Source organism: Styela clava, chromosome 11, assembly GCF_964204865.1.
Source record: "Styela clava chromosome 11, kaStyClav1.hap1.2, whole genome shotgun sequence".
NCBI lineage: Eukaryota > Metazoa > Chordata > Ascidiacea > Stolidobranchia > Styelidae > Styela > Styela clava.
Window position 1 is genome coordinate 15,650,906 of NC_135260.1, and position 24,054 is coordinate 15,674,959.

Sequence of the window (24,054 nt, forward strand, 5' to 3'; positions counted from 1 at the left end):
GGCATTTCTGGTTACTCTGCGTGGGTTCGCATCCCATGTGGGTATAGTTATGTGCGAGAGGATTGCTGATCGCCGCCGTAGGGTGGTTCACGTAACCGCTTGTCGGTTACGAGCACGGCTTCCCCCATCATCAAGTCCATGCTACCGAAAACAAATACTGTAACTAACTAATCCCATACCCCACATGGAATGGTAACCGGACGAGAGGCGTGGTTGGCCATATGGTTAGGCCGTCGTATCCGCTTCCCCCTTCCTCTGAATAAATATGTAAATCCCATCCTAAATAATGATTTTGGTGACGACGAAAAAATGTTTAAATTCGAGCTGTGCAATACGCTAATTTGCATATTAAAATGAAATCATGCACGCTGTGAATTAAACGAAAAAAGTATCATAAACACTGCGCGACAAATAAAAAATGGCTCAACTAATTACCGCTATTTTAGATCAAATTGTAAAAATTTCGCGCGCCTCCGGCACTCATTTTGCTTAGTTACCAACACGAACGATACAGTACGCACTGAAGATGAAAAACGCCAGCTCCGCGCTTCATGTCCCACTTTTATCTATTGTCGGTTTCAAATTGAATTTGCCGCCGCAAATTGAATTCATTCCGGATCACGATGAAATTAAATCTATTCATTGTAATGCATGTTCAATCAATTGTTTGAAAGCCGCTTCAAGGGAATTTCCAGGGCGTGGCATAGTAATTTTCGAAACTGCTCTTTTTGTATAAAAAAATTAAAACTTCATAATATATAATAATGCTTATCGCGTAATTCAGTGTGTTTCCAGATCTGAGAGTGTCCGTCACAAAATGGTATCTTGGAACATTCCCTCTTTCGAAGCACTCCATATACAAAATCTGTGGTTGTTCATGACAAGATGCAGGAACTCCAATAACATCCTATTACAATCATTAGTTGATTCCCAGATACTGGTTGTGACGGGCTATCTTGGATTCTATACTTCACTTTTGGCTTCTTAGATTACAGTATTATATACATCTTTTTTGAGATCTATTGTAAATATGATTGTCGTATCAGGTATTTTATGTATATATCTATTGTGTTATTCTTGCTTATGTTTATTCGTTTGTGTTATTTTTATATGGACCGCAGCGGTCTGGAGTAATAAACGAATTGAATTGTATCACTTGTCTGTATAGCGACACTAGGCTCAGGTCACATGACCCGTGACGCGCTGCCACGTTTTTCGCTTTTTTCGAATCTTACAAATTATGGGACTCAATCCTGGCACTGGATAACGACACTCGTCTTCTGGCACTCGGCGACAACGCTCGACTCTCACGCAGCTCAACTACCTCTATCATCGCAACTCAACTAAGTTAAGTTTCTTTATTGTTTTAAATATCTATTTTGTGCTTTTATCATTGCTTTTATAATACAACATACAACAAAGATCTTACACGTTTTATTAGAGACTTGAAAGCGGGCAGGAATAAGAAAGCGTAGTCTCGGCACGCGGGGTTTGGGGAACAACAGCAAGAACCCTATAGAAAGTTGAACTTAGATGTCGCTATATGAGGTCCCCCACTTCGTAAAGGCTTCGTGGACGAATACGTGAATCAAAGGGCAGCGCAGAATAAATGAACATGAAATGGAAGTGGGTAAAATATTTCAATCAATTATCATTAGTTAGAAGTGGGTACAGGTGTGACGACAATTGAACAAATAAAAAGCGATTGATTTACAGTTAAGTAATAGCCGATGAATATAGCAATGTATAGTACAATTGTATACATAGCAGCAAAACCTGGTTGTCGTCAGTGTATGACAGTAATATTTGTCAACACCAAGTGCAATGAATAGGAGGTGAGATTTGCAAAAATATGATTATATGTAATATTCTATGCATGTGGTGAGGTAAATAAATATTAAAAATACGAATGAATAGTTAGTTAGAATAGTGAGTAAACAGTGAAATGGTGAACCAATTAACTTGATATGCCGAATTTCACCATTCGGTGCACTTAATTGACGTGGAGATAAGGGATATGACTGCTGGTAATTAAAGATCTTTCCAGATTGAACTTTTTTTATAAATCTACAGTTCTCAACTATGCATTACGTGGGTTGGGACTAGTGGAGACAAATATGCGTGAATTATGTAAACAACATATTGAAACCTTATTACATTTGTTTTATTATTGTCCCATAACAAGTCAATTTTGGTCTGAGGTAGACCAATGGATAGTTTTCAAAACAGACGATATATATGAATTTTTGTCTTAAAATGAAAGAATGTTTCATAGGGTTTGATGATATTCTTAATTTACAATTTGGTAACTGGCTGAACGTTTCTATATATATAGATGCCGAATTCAAAAGCACAAACCGATTTTTGATGTGTTTCTCAAATTTTTATGTGATATTCGTGATAGTGAAAAATATGCAGCATTAAAAAATGGCAAACTTCACATACATAGAAAAAAATGGAATTTATTTGAAGTTTGCAGTAATATTATTATTCTAAACAGATAATTGTTATTATATTATTATACCTATTGTATTACCTAATAATTTATGTATATGTAGGCTATAGGGTCGTCTGGGATGACATTGTTATTGAATTAGAGATAAGATTAAATAGTATTTATTAATATTGTATACTGCAATAATTTTTTTATGAAAAACCAAATGAAGGGCATGCATAGAATGATTTGCCATGATATTGTTATGTATTACTGTGATGTATTTATTATTGATTGATACTGTTTATTGCAATTTAAAAAAAGCTCTCGACAACGACGCTGTTGCATCTTTCACGGAATTACCATACAATCGATCTGTCCATTTCGGAGAGTAACGACCCAGAAATCCGAAATAACAATGTAACAGGATGGCAATGCCTTTAATACGACTGAAAGCCAATGGACAGGTATGGATCTACCGGTATATATATATATATATATCAATTTTGATCCATTCATTGATGATAATATAATTCATGTATATCACGTAGTTTAGCATATTTCTCATAAATTTACTTACAAAATCCATGTAAACTCTGAATAATTGTTAATGTGTACCTTGAAACCTGGTTATTGATAAACCTTCATTTCCTGATTTCAAATACAAGTAAAGTTATTGCGGTAAAAGTTTTCAACGCCCTATAACTACAGGGTGGTCGCCAGAACATCAGAAAAAAAAATCGGTAACACAGCTAGACATCTTGTCAGTCCCCAAGTCTGATGTTCACTTTCGAAAAGAATAATTACTTCCTCTCAAAGTCTGAAAGCTGTTTCCTGCGTTTGTCTATGATGTGGGTTTCAAAATAGAGGTCAAATAAAACTTTATAGGTATACTATAGATCAGGGTCGTCCAACCTTTTTAGCCGAAGAGCCACATGTAGTTTACTAATAACTGCGCGGACCACTCAACATGGCATTATGTTCTAGTTTTGCTACACTGACTACAGGTTATTGAAAAAACAAACAACACCCGCACACCAAACTTTCACAAATATTATACCAATAAAACTGTTGTTTCCCAACCATTGATGGGGCACCATCAGTATTTATTTCCGTAAGTTTCGCCAAAGACATGCCAAGACGCTTTGTTATTTTCATCACAGCTCCCAACAGACCAATACCTCTAATAGGGACAATGACCGCGAGCTCTGCGGTAACTTCCAAATCATTATTAACTCCCCGCAAGAAGATCGCCAACTGAGCAGTAACCTTAATGTCAGTGCTCATAATAGTATACCGGTAATACATAATATACATTCTCAAATCTGAGAATGGCTGCGATTGTTTTGCGATAACGTTATATAGAAAGACCAAGTGTATAGGCGGCTATGGCATCTTTATTTATCGATATATCCTCCCAGTTGTTTTCGATTAAAAATGGCACTAATGGCTAGTTTGAATGGGCTGGCAGAGTGAATTTCAGGAAAATAAACAAAATCGTTTGTATCACATCTTTGTATACTACATCATTCGAAAAATAGCTTTACTTCAATTTTTTTATTCAATTCTGGAAAACACAGCGCGGGCCACTCAAAATGCCTCTGCGGGTCACATATGGCCCGCGGGCCACGGGTTGGACGACCCTGCTATAGATGTTTCCTTCACCCTTGGATAGATTCTCCATATATATATATGTACTTGCTCACATGTTCAAAACTAACATTTTTATTCAAACACAATCGAAAACTGACAATAACACTGACAAAACTTCCAAAAAGAGGCAATGTTTACAACCCGCTTGAACATCTGTCTGAGCGAAAGAACGCATGGCTGCCACTTTTGCCTGACTAAAAACATCTAGATTGACCACAAAAAACATCTAGATTGAAAAATGAAACATCTAAAAAATACATCTAGATTTGAAGTCATTGAATTTAATGAAAATCAATGAAACAGGAGCATACAAAGTTTATTATATATATCACATAATATTAGATCTGACATCTGTTAATGTTGTTGCTTCGAAGGAATTTTTATAAGTTTTTTCTGTACCTATTCTCTTGGCAACCGAATCAGCAACTTATAAGAAGTGCAGCATTGTTTTTTCAAATCAGGCGGACTTTGATAACCAGTATTCAGGTATTGCATTCAGTAAATCTGTCTTCATGCTGTTTCTCAGATTATTTTTTGCGTAGTTCATATCACCAAAAAGTAAAGGAAGACAAATTTAACAGCACTTGAAAAACTTTATAATTTTAAAAACCTAGAGTAAGCAACTTGTACTACACAAATTATTCTCATCAATTGGCAACGATGCATTACAAAGCACTGACTCATCGGACCAACGTCGTCCTTTCTATTCAATTAAAACGTCACATGTTCTAAACATGTTTAAATCGTTATTCGAATAATTCAATACAAATGAGTTTTATCAATATATATATTTTTACATCAATATTAGGCCGCGAGCCGAGGCCCTGAAAAACGCCTAGAAAGTGAGTTTCGTAGCGCACATCAGGTAACTACCTGAAAATGATTTTAAAATGTTCCTTAAAAATTTAGTAACAAATATTGCCTTGTTCCCACTTCCAAAAGTTGCACGTTTTACGGAAAAGACGCTTTTACTACAAGAAATATGTGCTACGATCTGTCCTATATTCTCTACATTTTCGGCACTGAACAATGACTTCTGCATGACGTAACAATTGAATTAAACCAGCTGTTAGCGAGCGGATGAATATTAGTTATTTCTGCTCGACCTTGCGCTGTGTTGGGCAGGCTTTCCATAGCCCTGTTTAGTTATTATTAGTTAAGTTATGCTAAGACGTTGTTGAAAAATGTATAAGTAAATTATTAAACACTTGTAGATCCTTACCACGGATATGGGCCGTGAGACGAAACCATGAAAACGCCCAGAAAATGAGTTTCGTAGCGCACATCTGGTAACTAAATAAATTCTTCAGTTTTGTGTGAAAACGAACATAATGAACGCATTACAGCTTGTTCCACAATCCTGGTGCGAAATTGAATATAAGAGGTTCCCGGAAATTCAATAACCATAAGTTTACAACGCATACATAAGAACTATACAATTCGAGAGCCCTACAGCACACTAACACAAATGTATTCCTGTAATGTTTTGCCTGACCAAAATCGGACTTCCTCAGTCAATCATAATTTATTAGGTAGATTACGAAAAATATGGCATACATGTAACCAACAACAAAAAATACTTTAATTGTGTGACAGGAGTCGGGAGAGACCTCGAAAGCAGCGACACCAACAACGCTGATTCACATTTGAGAATAAATTTTATGTAATAACCACAAGCAGTTTACAACAAGAACAGCATAAAAAGCTACATCCATTTTATAGAAGCTATCAAGTATCAAACGTATTTATTTTTAAGCAATGAAGTCACAAATTAACATCGTGAGCACGAAAACACAAATAAATCAGTTATTTCTCACTTAGAAATTTACCGCAAAAGTCAAGAAAATTAAATGAATGTACAATATGTACATAACATAGTGAACAGAAATATTACAATTTACAATTAATCTTTTTTTAGTTTATGTGGTTATGTATTTGAACAAAGGCAATAATATTTCTAGAAACAGGACTACGACACTAACAAATGTCCGAAAAAAACAACAAATGTATGATTTGTGTGACAGGAGTCGGGAGTGACCTCGAAAGCAGCGACACCAACAACGCTGATTCACATTTGAGAATAAATTTTATGTAATAATCACAAGCAGTTTACAACAAGAACAGCATAAAAAGCTACATCCATTTTATAGAAGCTATCAAGTATCAAACGTATTTATTTTTAAGCAATGAAGTCACAAATTAACATCGTGAGCACGAAAACACAAATAAATCAGTTATTTCTCACTTAGAAATTTACCGCAAAAGTCAAGAAAATTAAATGAATGTACAATATGTACATAACATAGTGAACAGAAATATTACAATTTACAATTAATCTTTTTTTAGTTTATGTGGTTATGTATTTGAACAAAGGCAATAATATTTCTAGAAACAGGACTACGACACTAACAAATGTCCGAAAAAAACAACAAATGTATGATACTTATTAAATCAACTGTAATATCTAATTCACTTTCTTCTGAATTGTTTTCGAAATCCACTATCTCAAAAATCGACTTTTCCTCTATAGGTGTACTGTGATTTCTGCAGTCAATACAAAAACAAAAATCTGTGCAATTTAAGTTGATTTTGGCACACTTTCATAAATTATTTTGACTATTTTTCTTTGCAGTTTGCCAACTCAAGAACTGATTTGAGGGCCACATGCTTCTTCAGTGAATTATTGTTGGGTGGAGAGTATAATCCTTATGTTTGACAGTGTTAAATAGACGTGCCCTGGTATCATTTACATTCTTCATATTCTCTTCAAATTCCTCAGCTTTATTTATTAATACCTCGTTAACCTCAAAAGATCTTCATAGTCGAGGGAAAAAAATGAATTTAAAATCTCAATGAAGTCTCCAACATGAATTTGATGGGCAGTTCCAATTGCAGAAAAGTGCTAAAGTATTTCAATATGAATAGCCCATCTAAGCTGTTTGCAACTATTATGATTCTCATATACCTTTAAGCTTCAAGACTTCTTGTTTAATCCATTTTATAGCACTGATAGCAGCAGGGATCAGAGCCTGCGTTAGGTCGGATTGGTGGAACATTGCCGTTTTCTTTTGTAGTACAGTATCTAAAATAAGGAAGAAAATAATGTTTGGAGCAGCATGATTTTAAAAATACCCCTAAATACTAACTAATACCTTGAATACATAATGCATTTTATCTGATGTACTAAATGAGCGTATATATGCTCATTGCATGTTCTACAGTCCAGCAGTGTTTGCATACCATTACTAGACTATATCTACACTAAATTTTGATATATCACAGTCTGAAATGTCCTATGACAGTATGAGTATGGACTATAGACTATATTTTGAAACATCAACTGTTTGTCTACAACTTCATTTCTCACCTCTCAATCATTTCCAATGCTACCTTTCTTTCCACTCCGGCATAACTTATCATTGCTTCCCAGGTTCTTGTCGACTCTATGAATTTAGATTTAGACCAACCGACATTAGTAAAATTGATTAATTTCTTCTCTTTCACACAACCGTGCATTACAGAAACAGCCATTCATTTCTATTTCCAAATATGCTGTGGCCTATATAGTAGTATAAGTCTGCTGAATAGTCAAGAAGAGTCATTAAATTAATCATAAACATTTCATGCAAGCCAGAAAATATCGTTGTTTGTGACATATTATTCTAGGTCTAGCCTTCCTTGGAGTTACCGCACCGTACCTATTTAACAACGTCTTATGAGCTAGTGCTCAACTAAAATTGCTATTTATGGCAAGGATATACAAGTGTTTAATATCTTACCTATACTTTTCAACACCTCCTTAGAATAACTGGACTAATATTACCGGTAACTGAAAAAAACTATGGAAAGGCTACTCAACGCAAAAGCGAGCAGTTGAGTACTTCTGATATTCATCCGACCACTGGGGATCCACCTACAGCTGACTAACTTGACTGTTACGTCGTGCAGAAGTCTGCGTTCATTGGCCCATGATACCGGAAAAGCAGAGAAAATAGGACAGATGGTAACACATATTTATTGTAGTAAAAGCGTGTTTTCTGTAAAACGTGCAACTTTTGGAAGTGGGAACAAGGCAATATTTGTTACTAAATTTCTAAGGAACATTTTAAAATCATTTTCAGGTAGTTACCTGATGTGCGCTACGAAACTGAAAGATAAATGGCCTCGGCTCGCGGCCTATATATTTAACTTACTTCTTTGTAATGAAATAATATTCATTCACATACTACAGTAATATACAAATCGCTTTATTCATTTCCCACCGGATAATATTGGGAACGTTGAAAAAAAAAATAACTAGATTTTATAGCTAACATCTAGACACCAAATTTTACATCTATATCTCGAAAAAAAAACATCTAGATCTAGCTATAAAACATCTAAAGTGGCAGCCCTGGGAAGAGGTGTCTGAGAGGCCGCAAATACCAATTGTTACGTCATTGTTAACTTGTTGCTGATTTGCAATTGTTACGGAAATAAACAACATATGAAGCTCGGGGAAACATCCTCCAACCTAAAACAAGCTAAATACAAAAGGCGTATAAGAACCCAATAATGGAGTGATGAAATAGTTATATGTATACATGAAATAGAAGCAAAAGTATGAACTGAAATCAAAAGAAAACTGAAGCAGACACCAGACTGATCAACAATGCCGCCATTGACCAAGCTTGAATGTTTCCCCCTGATGTCGTCGTCTCAGGTATTGCCAGCGCTCGTTGTTGTGCAGACCTGCAAAAAAATGTGTGGTATTGTAACAAAATAAAATAATTCACTAGAAATTTTGGGTTTTGATTTTAGCCTAACTTGTTTATAATTAGCAGAACACTATACTCTGGATGATCCTTCGTAATAATATCTATCATTACTCATTCGCTTGTTTTCTCCACGCTAAGAGTAAGACTACGCCACGCAGGTGTCAAACGGTGCGGCAGTCACCTATAAAGCGCCTATTTACGCAATATTGGGGGCTTGTATGAATGCAACACAAAAACGACTTTTAAACGCTTTTCTCATCAGTTATTCGCCGGCTTGAGTGTTTCATGCAACAGGGGAAATAGCTTTATTTTTTTTCAACAATTTACCACCAGCATCATTCCTTAAACTTACATGATAGGATATGTTGCTTGACTTGCTATTCCACAGTTGTTGTTCTTATTTCTTATCATTTTAATATATCCGTTCTCTCCCCATCCTGTTCCCCAACTTGGAAAAGAAAAATACATATATTTATATATATATATATATCAATTTCCACAAAGTGGCAGAACTTAAATTTATATAAGCCCAAGTTGAAAGCCTGACGTACCTATTCTTTACCATCCAATAATCATTTCCATTTTCTGATCCATAACCAGTTGCTAGCATTGCATGATAGCCGTCACCGGGCTGACCAAGCCCATCACACTTCGGTTCATAATAAACACCTAACGAATAATTAGTTGATAATGAAGTAATATGGAAAGGATATTGGCCGTCTGTGGTTTGCTGTTCCCCAAATTTGCACATCAATAATTTAAAGATTTATTATTATTTTACTTCCAAAATATATTTTAATTAATATTATCGAATCATTTCTTTCTGAATATTTGTTTAAATATAGCATCAAATCAAATATTACCTGAATGATAAAACTGGAAACTTTGATAGATTTTGATACTACTGACTGATATCGGTCCAACCTGAGCGATAGCCGTTTGTAGGGAATCTTCGTCTCTTCGTGGTCTTATTAAATCATATGACGATACGGCAGCATACGCTTTGCTCTTGTCAAATTTGCACTTTTGCACCTGAACAAACGTTATGTTAAATTAAAAAAGACCACTGTTATTATTACTTTGATATGATTATTGTGTGAATAAGTTTTTTCATGGCCAAAGTTCATCCATTGTAGGGTCGATCAAAAAATGTTTTACGAGGTAATATTTCCACATTTAGCAACTGTTTGGTTAAAGTTTCTGACGAAAATATTTCCAACTTGTTTTCATACATTTAAACATCGCCTGGATGATGATGTGAATGTGAATGATGAAAGCTTTGAAAAACTTTTCAGAAGTATTATTAATTTTGCCATGTCACTGTATCCGTTTATCACTTCATAGTTTAAGTATTATACATATTATATATATATGATCTTATCTTTAGTAGTTATACAGTATACAGAAGACATATACTTGAATTAAATCGCAGTACATGGTAACAAGACATCTGTGTCTTACCTTAGCTACATATGGATAATCTTGCTCCGTTTGCACTCCTCCGACTCTTTGGATATATTCATAAACTTTATAAGGAATTCCCCCATCACCTCCCTGATCGCAATCAACAATCTGTTGTTCACTAAGCGACACAAGTATTCCGGTTTGTTTAAAATATTGTCCCTCTACGGCCTCGACCTTTTAAAGCAAATGGTGAAATTTCAATCAGTACTATCATAAGTGAGTCATTATAAATATTAAAATTAAAAATGAATAAAATTACCCTGTTAACAAAAAACTGACATTGGTTATTACAGGAAGTCTCACTTAATTGAAATGGTTCTAAGTCAACGAGGTTACCGAACAAAGGTGAAATTTATTATGACGAAACAGGGCCATTATGTCATCAAACGTCCATTCTAACGCGGGAGTCTGGTCAATATTATATAAATTTGACAGTCTAGTCCAGGGGGGCAAGGTTGCCAAAAATTTGGCCCACCCAGACTGCCGAGCGTTGTAAGTGTCACGTAAAATGTTGCATTTTATGAACAATAATTACACTGTTACAACTGCAAAAATGGATAACAGTTGGCCGCGCGACAAAACTAAATTTAATCGCAATCTCAACAAATTCCTTGAGTTATCTTTTACAAAACATCAAAATTTGGTTTTAGTTTGGTTGTGACAGCATCAGGCGGGCCAGATTGAATCACCCAGCGAGCCGGATTTGGCCCACAGACCGTAGTTTGCCCATGTCAGATCTAGTCACTATTGCTAACCTTTGGTTCGTAATTAAACCAATATTGTCATAACGACAAGTATTTGAGATTGAAAATTATTAACTCACTGCTGAAAACGAGTAACAAGATCCAATTTGTCCTTGATTTTTTACCGGTGTAACATAACCTTCACTTCTCCAGTCAAGTATATCTGGTACCGAATTGTTAAATCCCGACTTGAATAAACTTGAATTTCTCAACTGTGCGAATGAACTAGAATATTCCATCAGCATCGTTTTGAATTCATTCTGTGTCTGCAAAAATATACGTGTTACGAATGAATATATATATATACATATTTTATTCAAGTTCTTTTGTTCTCAACAAAACACTCAGTTATGGAGAGTGGATTTTATTTATGCAGTTGTAATGGAAGATTCTAATATTCCATAATTTTTTAAAAACCAGACAAAACTCACCAAATCAGCAAGTCCGTTCATAGACATTTTATACGTTGTTTCTCCCGAATTAAACTTCTCATTGTGTTTTTCAACAAATTCAAGATTCTTTTTCCATGTTGTATATCTTTGATTATTTTCATCTGTGTCGTATCTCTTGCCTAAAGATTGATTTACTTTTTATTAATAAATCAAAGTTAGTCCTTTGTTATTTTGAAAGAAAATTTTGCCTAGTTGTTGTCGCTGTAGCCCAATCGGTACAATCGACTCCGCAAAATATAATTTAGTTCGAAGTAATAGATTTTACTATTTTCTCGAATAATAAAACAAATTATAACATATTGGAAGCATTTCCATTCTGCCGAAAAAATCATTTAAAAATATTACGATGTTTTAGTGTAAAACAGCAAGTCGAAATTAAAGTAGTAGCGCGTCAAATTTTATAGAGCGGTAATTTCTCATTATTTCTAAAATATATTCAGTACATAAGTATATTTGTAAATATATATATATGTCAATTTCGTCCTTACCAAATTCATGTTTCCATCTTTGCCATAGGTGGTAATTCGATTTCACAAAACTTATCTGGATCACGATCACAAACACAAAAAACAAAACCAATTTCATGTTCGTCATCTTACGCTCGTAATTTTGAATTCTGGCACAGTTTCTTATCATGCACGTAGTGCCTCTAAAGAACGACTCAAAATTTTACAACGACTTTATATGTAAGCAATATGTAGGCATGTATTCACCCCGCAGTTCAATTTTGCTGATTGCTCAGACATGGCCAAATTAGATGAATGGAAGTTACTGATCATAGCGACATGTTATTGACATCAACTTGTTGCCCCGAAACGGGTACTTTCATCAAGTCTTATTTACAAACCAGATGTTATTGACATAAAAGGAGATGGAATGAGTCAACAGTCGTAGCTTCACTTGCTCCTCTTTCTCCCCATGAAATCCTCTAAAAACATTATACGTTCTCATCTGTCGCGTTGATAATTTTATCATTAGAAAATGAATATTTTAATGAGAAATACTTTATTGAAGCGTATGATCGCCGATACGCCTAAACATCTGCTTTCCAAAAATGTATCAAATTTTGGTCTGAGAATTCTGTTGAACGTTCAATCATTTTCACTTTATTCAATAGGTCAATATTTGTTTTTCCGCTGGGCTATATCACGTCAGGCTAATAACCGAATTGCGTTAGTCATTTTTGGCGGTTTTGAGGTTTTTTTTATAAAATAGGTATCAATGTAAAGGTGCGCACCTGTCTGTTAACTGTTAAGATTTTATTTAAGAATTCCGAAACCCATAAAAATGGCGATTTTGTATGACATGTAAATTTGTTCATTTGTTTCGTCATAATGAATTGTTATTGTTAACGCAGGACTATTGTGACGTCACAAATGCAAAACAACCTCTGCGAAGGATTTTCGAGTTTTTGCATCTCAGATTCTCGCTGGGCGCTCATAAATTTAAGTTTATACTACAGTATAGGAAGGCGTACACTTGTGATAATCACTGTCCGAGTCCAATTCCTCCTGGTTGACTTTTATATACGGGTACCTTGCTGTTTTATATGTTATATTTAATCTTAGTCTAATTTTGGTGTGTGTGCAGAGTGTGTTATATTGAGGAAATATATATTTTTAAACATAAAAAATAATGCAATTGAAACAGATTAGCTATTTTGGGGATTAGACATCGTAGATACTAAGAATTACATTCGTTTTTGAATTGTTTGGTATTCAGGACTGGTGTATATAGTCAAGTTGCAAAATTGCGTTTGTTCCTAAGTCATAGACACATTTCTGCCTAAATCACAGTGCGCCATTATGACGTCACATGACTGCGTCATACAAATTAACTTAAATCCGGCTACGATCGAAAAATTGAACTATGGCAAATCATTGACTCTCAATGGCATAGCAATATCATTAGGAAGTTTTTTACGTTTTTCTCAAAACTGCTAAAAATGACTTACGCAATTCGATTATTAGCGTGACGAGTCAGCATGTTGATACTGTTGAACAAAATGAGATATATCATAGAAAAATGAGATATGAGTATTCGCGTAGTCAAAATAGACTGGTGACGAAAAAGACTATTTCAAGTCATTAGGTCAACGCCCTTAGGGCCGTTTATCCTTTGTAATAATAAAAAGTGATCTTGTCACAATAGACTCATGAAAATAAAATTTGAAATCTTCAATTCACATGGATGAATATGAAAACAACCTACAAGATGATAAAACATTAGATATCGCGTGTGATTAGTCACGATGATATAAATCAAATATATGCTATGAAGTAAAGCAGTAAAATGAGTATTAGGTTGTATTAAGGTACAGCTAAATAGAGGTCTTGTAACCCGCTCCAATTCTTGGTGTATTGGGAGTGGCCTCGCTCTCTTGAGTAATTTGTTTGAGGCCACCCCGGCGTTTCTTTAACGATTTGTTTTACAATAAATCGTTGTAGTTTTGGTCTAGCTTTTTGTTTTAAATTGTAGTTGTTCAACTTGCATCTAGTCTTCGGATCCTGCACCACCCTAAGTAGAGGCATAGTATCATAATATAGTTAACTATAATAATTGTTCTACAGTATCCTTCCCTTGTTTGATTTTGGTGGTAAACTTAATTTTTTTGTATCTTTATATCTGCCAGGACACATTTGTCTCTTGGCACTGATTCAGTTCAGAGTGTTCCTGGCAATCAGAACATAGTCGCCATGACTACCCAGGGTTCAACAGCAACGATGAAGCCGCTTTTTTCGAGCGTAGCTGCGTCGTTAGCCAGCGTTAAAGGTGTGGAGATCTCTCGCGGCGAGTCGGTTGATGTCGTAACATCACAGGACATATCGACCGTCTCTGCTTTTTACGAGCTTTTCTCCACCGTTGCAAAATTGCACCCCTTCAAACCTCTGGTAGAAGGTATTTTCCTTATCCGGCAGGGCTTATGGAACCTTACCTTCCAGCCCACGGATGGTGGGTCAACGCGAGATAACTTCTTACATAGCGTTGGTAATAACATGGACACTCCTCTTGGTAATTTGAAATTTGGTCTACCTCGTGGCCCCGGCACACGCATCAGTGTGCGGTGTATATCAACAGAGGCCACGTTGGAGCAGATCAAATCGATGCTCAACTCTCTTAATTTTGGATCAGTTAGGCGGGTATTTAAGACCTATCTAAAAATCACCCGGGTGTACAACGGTTATGTGCAAGCCATTGTTTATGACTTCGAGATCTCCCGATTTTATCAACATTGGTGGAATACGCTGTAAAATGCATCTTCCCACAGATTTGTATGTAAAATCCTGTCTTAACTGGGCGACTGGGCATTTGGCTTGATATTGTGTTCTGCCGCCATCTTGTCGTCCGTGTAAAAAGTCGGGACACAATTAACTTCAAATATATCACAATCTATACAAACGAGGTATGTTGAATAGTCGGTTGCAACCATGATCTCCGTGTCGCCATTTTCAATAGATTCAACTGACCGTACGTACACACATGGATTATACAAACGGCTGTGTTACCATAGTGATCACAATCGAAGTAATTGTCACACTATATAGAAATATTGAATCAATCAGATTATAAAATGTTATTTCTTAAAACTGCCCTCGTTGACTAATGAGTTGCTTGGTTTATTAGATATCATATATCGCCTTCTTGCTAAAAATGGATTCCAGTGCATAGTTACTTTTTAAATAAGTCGAATATTTTAGTATCTCGTCCGTTGTCCCAATACCACATTTTCACATATTCATTTCCACGCAAGGCTGTATTTGCGAAAAAACTCATTCTCCAGCTACCCCTGTCTGCTGCTTTTGAACATGTATATATTTTGTGTACTTATCTGAAATTCCTCATGATAACTATAAGTTTGTGAATTATAATCGCCGTTAAATCCTAATGAATTCTTTTTGAAAATAACACAATACCTTCCTGCGCAGCTGCTGTGTCATGACTCATGGACGGGTGAAGAAACTCGAGAGACGGCTTCTCTGTGATCTGCGTCTTCTGTATTTATAGGAATAGTTACAATTTACAACTGATAAATCAGGTAGTGTTTAACGACTGAGTGCTCACGAATTCCTCGATATGTTGCTGTTTCCTTGGTTTTGAAAAGTGCGACCATGAATTCTTTAGGCTCAGATCTATGTTTAAAAATATGAATAACGTATAATAGACTGCTTGCCAAAATAAAATTATGAAGCTGCTTTAGATTCATTTTATATTAAACTTTTTAAAACAATGTTTCTCATTATCTACTCAAAAAGAAATAGCAGGTGAACATCCAATTTTGTTAATGTGCTTCGCACAATCTTTCACATGATACACTCAAAATTTATTAATCTGCACAATCGATATTCTTTGGCGCTATAATAACACAATGTTGCTGCCGTGGGAATGCGATGTCAAAATGCCCATTAAACTCAACAATATCATTATCATAGTAACTCACAGAATAATATTAGTTCTTAAAATGAAATTTCACATGCCTCCGAGGTCATTTGTAATATTTTTTACCACTTGACAATTGACAACTTTCGAAAATATTTCATCTGATGATTTGAACGAAAGATACCAATCTGACGATGAAATCTGTTAAAACAAAGTTAGATATTATCGAATATCAATTAAAATATATTTTTGTTATCTCCCAGAATTACTATATTTTCATAGTTTCAATGATTGTGAGACTGAGCACGCATTGCAGCACCATATTGCAGCGAGAACACATACTTGTACAAAAATGAAGTAAATTTATTAAACATTGTTTACCCATGAACTTCTGTTCGTGTATGATTATACCAGAAAGTAACAGTAGTCTAGGACGCTTTGCACAAAAGTCATGTTTTCTCTAGAACAGGGGTCCGCAACTACTTTTTAGCGCGACCCCCAAAAAAAATTTCTAACCTCTCGCGACCCAAGCATTTGGTAAACATGTAATCAGTTATCGATTTTAAGATTATTGTCGACCCTAGCATTTTTCTGCACAAAATTACATGAAACTTATCACATAAAATTGTGAATAATAGCGTTTATTATGACTAATGCAAATTATAAGTTTTGTCGCAGTGGCGGCGCGTGGTCATTTTGACAACCGGGGCAAGCTACTGCGGGGCCAAGTCACCCCCATCTACGGGGACAGGATGAGCGCTGTAAGTTCTCCCATCATTTTATGAGTATAAAAACCATTCCATCGGTAACAACCAATCTGCAAAAGCGACAATTTTTAACGATAAGAAAGTGTCTTTAAAACCGGTCCAAGTCAAGGGATTAATAAATATAGACATAGTTTATTTTGAAACCTCTTTCAAAAGGAAAGGCAATATTTACCCAGATAAATACAATGACATATTAACAGAAACTTCAGGAAAGCAGACAAAACCTAAAATAAGGTTTAAAACGTTACTATGAAGAAAGGAAAGGTAATGCAAAGATAAGGACATGCGTCGCTCACTCATAGATATATATGCTGCTAGACTTCTACTGCTTGAACATATATGCAATACGCCGCGGTTTCTTGGAAGCAAAATGCTCAATAACGCGCTGATTAAAGTCATGCATCCCAGAAAAAACGGCTCTGTGAATGGATAAAACAGCCAAGGAATTTAATCTATCTTGCTTCATTGTGTTTCTGAGATACGTTTTAATACGCTTCAGCGTGCTGAATGTTCGCTCTGCGTCGGCGGAAGAAATAGGCGTCGTCAAAATGATGTCCAGAAATTTTGCAGACGCTGCAACTAGAGTGTTGTCTATGAGGAACCCATAGAGCGCGCAAGTTGATGTGATGTTCAAAAAAGTTTGATTGGTGTATATACATCGCAATTCATTTTCCAATTTACCCACGTTTATCATGGGGTAAAATTTGGAGACAGTAGCTAACAAATGGATGGGAAATTGACGTGCAAAATTTGAAAAATTGTTGGGGTTCATCAAAGAGAACGCGGCAAGGTGTTCAGTGCGCAGACGATCGCCTATTTGATTCACCAGAATGTCACAGCATTCCTTTGCAGACAAAATCAAACGCTGCGTTGTTTGCCCGCGGCGTAAAGAAGCACTCCATGTGTCGTCGTATTTTATTGTTTCCCGGATACGAGATACAGCATCGCAGAAGTCTGCAATACACGACTGCACAGACGCTCCATCCATTAGTTGCGGTTGCGGCATCAAGATGATCTCTCAATACTGTATCAAGGGATGCGGTGTATTCCACCATATCCAAAAATACCCCTCTATTAGAAGAGCCAGCCCGTTCATCGTGCCCACGGAGGGACAGCTCGTGACAACCAATGAACTTCAAAACATCTATCAATCGACCCAGAACATGGCGGTTTTTCTCGACGTTTTGGTTGTGCCGACGAATAGAAACCGCGCGTCCTTCATCCAACTGTGCTGCAATATTAACATTTCCGAATGTTCGGTATTTTACGTGTATAATACACAACATATCAAATCGAGGTTTAATTTGGGAGACGACAACTCGAAGATATTTTTCTACCTCTAGCCTTGATCTGTAATTGTATTTTATGTATGAAAACGCTGATAGACGGAAAAAAATGTATTGGTTTTTTATTGAATTTTGTTCACCTAATTCGTTACCTATTCGTTCACCTAAAAAACTGACTTGGTTAATTTTGTATCTGTGAAGAAGCATTAACGTCACTATCACTAATAAAATTTGACGATGCTGGTGTCGAAATGTGGTAGTGATTCAAATATAACAATAACTATAACTACGGGCGTAGCAGCCATGGTTTTCTAAAAGGGAGGGGGTTCAGAATAGAAAATTTCCGACCAACACTCATCGCTCAATCCATGGCCGACCCGAGAATTTAAAATGTCATGTCATATCAATTCAATTGTGTTTATCGTTGCTCGCCTTTGAGTTAACTAATATACTACGCCAACCATGAAATACTTGTTAAACCGTCTACAACAATGAATGGGTTGAAATCGTATTTTTGAGTTGCTCTTTCAGCACTTAGGATTATCGCAATGTTTCGTTGTTAAGGGAGAGTTTGCAGTTATGAAGCAAATTATATTTGATACCTTTATATCGAATTCGGTCTATGCATAAATGTATCAGTGATTTCTAGATGCAGTGATGGGTCAAATATCGGCCGACTCAGTGAAATGATCAAACTTTCATTGAAGGGTTTAGATCAGGGGGTCGGCAAACTACGGCCCGCGACGCTTCAATAATTGATATTAACAAAACAGCTTTATTGACGAATATATTCTTTACGTGACAAAATTTGTTTTGAAAAACTAAATTATACTATAACCTAACAAGTATATAATTCTCAATCACTCGTTTAATGAGCCTATTTACTTTTGTAGTTTCGATACCTAGATAGGGTAGGATGTGGAGTCTGGTTTATTTGCAGTCAGTCTCCATGCTTATCTTTTCACTATTGTGTTTACATGGAATAATGTAAACATCCATAAATGCAATACACCACATCTGGTGTATATGATGTATTTTTAATTTCATTCTGTTTATACCTAATTGTGCAGGAAGTCGAATATGATTTTATTTATTAATTTATGTATTAAATCAGTCATGTTGAGTGAATTTAATATCATAGGTCAAAAAAATGACTCAGACCAGTTTCATGCAGCGCCTGTTGTGTGTTTTAAAACAGGACGAATACAGTACGGTACATGCGCAAAATACGATATGCACGTACAGTATTTGAGTGTGGGCCAGTCCGATGGAGCATAATATTACATAACGAATGCAAGTTTCGCCGCTGCCGAAGTTTATAAGTGAACTTGCCGAATATCGTGTGTCTTGACTAAAAAACGATCCTACAATAACCTGCAGTATGCGGAAGTTATTTTTTCACTCCAAGAGTAGTGTGGTGAATTGTATTTGAAACGATTGCAGTGGCTTCAAAATGCGCATTTTGTTTTTTCAATTTCAAGCGAGCCTTGCGAAAATTCTAAATTAGATACCAAAATTTAAACAGTCAAATTTTTGTGACGATTTCATAATAAATGCATGTGTGTAGTTAATTGCATATCGTCACGCTAATAACCGAATTGCGTAAGTCATTTTTGGCGATTTCGAGTTTTTTATAAAATAGGTATTTATGGGATGCTGCGCACCTGTCTGTTAACTCAGATTTTATTTTAAGAATTTCGAATCCCATAAAAATGAAGATTTAGTATGACATTCACATTGGTGCAATTGTTTCATCATAATGAATTATCATTGTTACCGCAGGACTATTGTGACGCCACAAAGGCTAAATAACCTCTGCTAAGTATTTTCGAGTTTTTGCATCTCGGATTCTAGCTTAGCGCCCATTAATTTTAATTTATACTACAGTATAGGAAGGCGTGCACTTGTGATATTCACTTATTCTTTATATTTAATCTTAATCTTATTTCGGTTGGTGTGCAGAACGTCTTATATTGATGAAATATATATTTTTAAACATAAAAAATAATGTAATTGAAACTGATTATCTATTTTGGAGATTAGAAACTGTAGATACTGAGAATTACATTCGCTTTTGGAATGTTTAGTTTTCAGGACTGGTGCATATAGTAAAGTTGCAAAATTGCGTATGTCCCTAAGTCACAGACACATTTCTGCCTAAGTCACAGTGCGCCATTATGACGTCACTTAACTGCGTCACACAAATTAACTTAAATCCGGCTACGATCAAAAAATTGAACCATGGCAAATTATTGACCCTCAATGGCATAACAATATCATTAGGAAGTTTTTTACGTTTTTCTCAAAACTGCTAAAAATGACTTACGCAATTCGGTTATTAGCGTGACGATATGTAGCACCCATTTGTTTTACTTTTATGACCTCTAACCGTTCACTCGATTGCGAGCTATTTTGCGGATTTTAGTCGATCGCGGTCGAAAGCAGGTTGGCAACCCCGGTAATAAATGATTAATCGATTTTGTAGAAAAACTTTAGGAAACGTTTCAAATTACTGTATTGAGAACCAAAACATCGCGTCACTCTACCACTAAGGGCAACGTGCTAACTGTAAAGACTGTCACCTGCGTTTCATTACTGATTTTACGCACTATGGGTTCTCAGGTTATACTATCGAAAGATGAGGACATGTTGAGTTTAAAGTATAATCTTGCGTAAGACTGGAAAGTAATAAAATATAATACTGTTGTATGGTGGCCCATCGTTGTCACGCGTAAAATTGAAAATAAAAATAAAAAATAAAATAAAAAACCGATAATAAAAAAATTTTTGTGAAAAAACATAAAAATAATTAAAAAAAAAATGAAAAAAAAAATTAAAATTAAAAAAAAATAAATAAATAAAAACGAAAAAAAAAAAAAAAAAAATTAAAAAAAAAAATTTGAATAAAAAGAAAATAAAAAGGTTGACAACGATGGTCCGCCTCGTGGCCCATCGTTGTCACGCGTTTTTATTTTTAGAAAATTTGCTTCTGCTTGGGACCAACGTTGTCAGGCATAATCCTACGCGCACAAATGTGTTCCCTGGGTTTCAAACTCACTACTGATTTTCTTGAGCAATATTCAATATGAAAATGTTCTATAAATTCTCCATGCTACAAGTTCAACAAGAAGTAATATATTTATAATAATGATAAGAGAATATAGAATTGAATACGAAAATTCGGAAAATTTGTTTTTACGTGTATAAGGTAATTTGGAGAATGCTGCTTAACTACTCAGTTGTCTGGACACTCGCGATGCCGGTACCGTACCGTCTTACCAAATACCGGTAGTCGGTTATAGTCGCTTTGCGTCTGACCGTACCGGTAGCCATACAATCACTCATCATCTCCCATTCTTTCACGAGTGATTGCATGGGTACCGGTACGGTCAGACGATACCGTACCGGCATCGCACGAGTGTCTGAGCAGTTAAGCAGCATTTTCCAATTAAATTACCTTCTACACGTAAAAACAAATTTTCGTATCCAATTCTATATTCTCTTATCCTTATTATAAATATATTGCTTGTGGTTGAACTTGTAGCATGGAGAATTTGTAGAACATTTTCATGTTGAATTTATTGGATATTGGTCATGAAAATCAGTAGTGAGTTAGAAACCCAGGAAACACATTTGTGCGTGTAGGATTAAGTCTGACAACGTTGGTCCCAAGCAGCATCAAATTTTCTGAAAATAAAAACGCGTGACAACGATGGGCCACGAGGCGGAGATTCTTGTTTGCACGTCAACCAAATTTAAATCATACAAATTGTGCGAATATTATTAAGATATCTATTTGTGAATTAATCTAAATACTAACGGCGTTAAGGCATATTCAAACTAATTATATTTCACAGGACAAGTACGATAAATCACTGGACATTTGCCGCTATTTCTCATTTGCTTGGGGTGGCAAAGGAAAAGCTGACGGATCTATAACAACTCACACAAGAATATTTGTATCCAGGAAAAAAATCTGTATAGGTGAAATAGGGTTTCCTGCCAGCTTATCGTAATAGTTGATATTGTGCGTTATCCACAATAGCATTAGAGTTCTAAATAAGTCTCGTAATCATTTTTTTTTTTCAAGTTTTTGTTTTAACGGCGTTTTCATTTGGTCCTATATGTTACAACGGGTAAATTATTATTGTACCGCACGTCTTCCTACTATTGGACCCCCGACCCCAATAATACAAAAAAAAAAAACGAAAAACTACGGATATGGATCTCAGTGTATAAATTGGAAATATTATGCGTTGATTGACTTTTTTTCAAGGACGTTAATAAATCTACAGTTTTAAAAGTTTCACAACCTAATTCACTAATTTTTCCTTTCTGGTATAATTTTATTTTTGTAGTTATGATACCTAGCTATGGTAAGAAGGAGTCTAGTTTGTTTGCAGCCGTTCTCCGTGCTCATCTTTTTCCTTTACATGGAATATTATGAACTAGCGCTATTTTTGAGGGACATCTAAAAATAGTTTTGGTGAGAACAAAGTAAAAATATTCCGATAAACACACTGCGTTGTAACTTATAACAATTGCACAATCACTTTAATCGAGCTACATTTTATCGATTGCTTGTTTCAGGTTAGTTTATGGGACCGCAAATTATCTACACATGCCCCTTCTGAAACAGTCGCCGCGATTACGCGCTCGTTGAAAGAGTCGACTTTTTTTAGAATATACCGACTTTTCTGTCCCGTCAAATATTCAATTCGTGACAGCTGCGAGAATCGAAAATGTTCTTCTATATCAATATAAATGTGTCCAACGTAACTCGTTATTGCGTCCTCTTGTGTCAAAATAATAACCTTACTTCTCTAAAATACCACGTCAATCTGTTGACATTCAAATATGAGTTAAAACTGCCTAATTGTATTTAGTTTTGATACATAATTTGCGATCTTGGGCATTCGTTATCGCCGTTAGAAAAATCTCAAGATCTGTAGTAAAATCTCGTTAGAGTACAAGGTATACCAGAAAATCAAAAATACATATTCATTGTTTCGAAATCCCTGCGTAAAGACTTTTTCGGTATTAATTGTTCTTGTGCAAAGTAATTAATCCGAAAAGGGCACATTCAAAGTGTCTTGCTTCATTTATTTAATTGTCATCAAACTAGCCTGCCGTTGGGCCGACAAAATAAATGCATCACATATCTAAATACCACGGCAATCCGCGGACATAAAAATGCGTTTTGCACTGCCCGATTATATCTAGTTTTGATAAGTGTTTTTGCCATTTTGCGCATTCGACAAATCTGATCTGTACTTGCAAAACTATCCTATCGTTTTCGTGGCACAAACTTGTGGGACATTTGTGATTTAGAGAAAATAAACACCAACTCAAAGGTGTTCACGCGTAGAACGCGTGACGCTAACAAAAACAATCGGCGATTTTAACAAAATGCAAGCACACGCGGTATTAGCGACTTTTTCTGTTTATCAAAAATTTCAAAGGGAAGGGGGTCCTACCGGGAACACCCTGACTGCGCCCCTGTATACAGTATATAAGCAGCTTGAAGTGATCTCCATTTTTTTCAAATTGTAAAACCTTTAGAAATCAATTTTAGTAAACCCATTTGTTTGTAATGCATATAAAATATATGTTTTGCAGGGTATGACTATAGCCGGGTTCATCATCCTAAGTATGTTCGTCACTGGAAGAAATAATTCATAATTTGGAGATTGCTGCACGACAAAAGTGGACAGCAAAAATCTGTTCAAGTCTCAGTTTTCTATTTGTGGTGTAATTTTATTTTTTGGTGCGCTTTTTTACTCCTGCTACCGTGACAACAATATTCCTTACCCGGTCCGCAACTCAACCTACGAATAGAACATATTCAGTGCATATTCAAGCTTGCTTTTTGATGGAATGAGATACTAAGGTACTGGTTTTAATTTCCTGTCAATCAGTAGCACAAAAGAGTCTCCTAACTTTTTGTTTTCCGTGTTGAGACTAGATATTAATTAACTGAAATACCCAGCCATTTTTCTAAATCTATCGTAAGTACATAAATCACCAAATACTTGGATGAAATAATAAAAAATAATAAATATTCAGCAAAATATTCTGACAGCCTCGGAATGCTTTTGACTCGAAATTCAATAACAAGTCT

General features: G+C 35.5%; 1 protein-coding gene across 2 annotated transcripts; it reads right to left on the reverse strand.

Annotated features, from left to right (window-relative positions):
- Positions 1-5,726: 5,726 nt before the first annotated feature.
- On the reverse strand, positions 5,727-12,192 carry LOC120347559 (digestive cysteine proteinase 1-like). 2 transcript variants are annotated; one of them, XM_078118082.1, is made up of 10 exons: positions 11,992-12,192; positions 11,483-11,622; positions 11,132-11,317; positions 10,306-10,482; positions 9,708-9,876; positions 9,396-9,513; positions 9,197-9,292; positions 7,455-8,818; positions 7,053-7,169; positions 5,727-6,631 (listed from the first exon to the last, which is right to left on the reverse strand). In XM_078118082.1, exons 1-8 carry the CDS (start codon positions 12,137-12,139, stop codon positions 8,701-8,703), a joined length of 1,152 nt encoding a protein of 383 aa, XP_077974208.1. In that variant the 5' UTR covers positions 12,140-12,192; the 3' UTR covers positions 5,727-6,631; positions 7,053-7,169; positions 7,455-8,700. The 2 variants fall into 2 exon arrangements, with proteins under 2 accessions (XP_077974208.1, XP_077974207.1); XM_078118081.1 differs by having other exon boundaries at positions 5,727-7,169.
- Between the last annotated feature and the right edge of the window lie 11,862 nt (positions 12,193-24,054).

What these genes read in the sequence shown, in the direction of transcription:
- LOC120347559 (XM_078118082.1), bottom strand. Translation starts at nt 12,139, where the DNA reads ATGATAAGAAACTGTGCCAGAATTCAAAATTACGAGCGTAAGATGACG. An exon ending in TGAACGGACTTGCTGATTTG is followed by an intron (nt 11,318 to 11,482) that starts GTGAGTTTTGTC and finishes ATATTTTTGCAG; the next exon opens with ACACAGAATGAATTCAAAAC. An exon ending in CTTGTTACTCGTTTTCAGCA is followed by an intron (nt 10,483 to 11,131) that starts GTGAGTTAATAA and finishes TTGCTTTAAAAG; the next exon opens with GTCGAGGCCGTAGAGGGACA.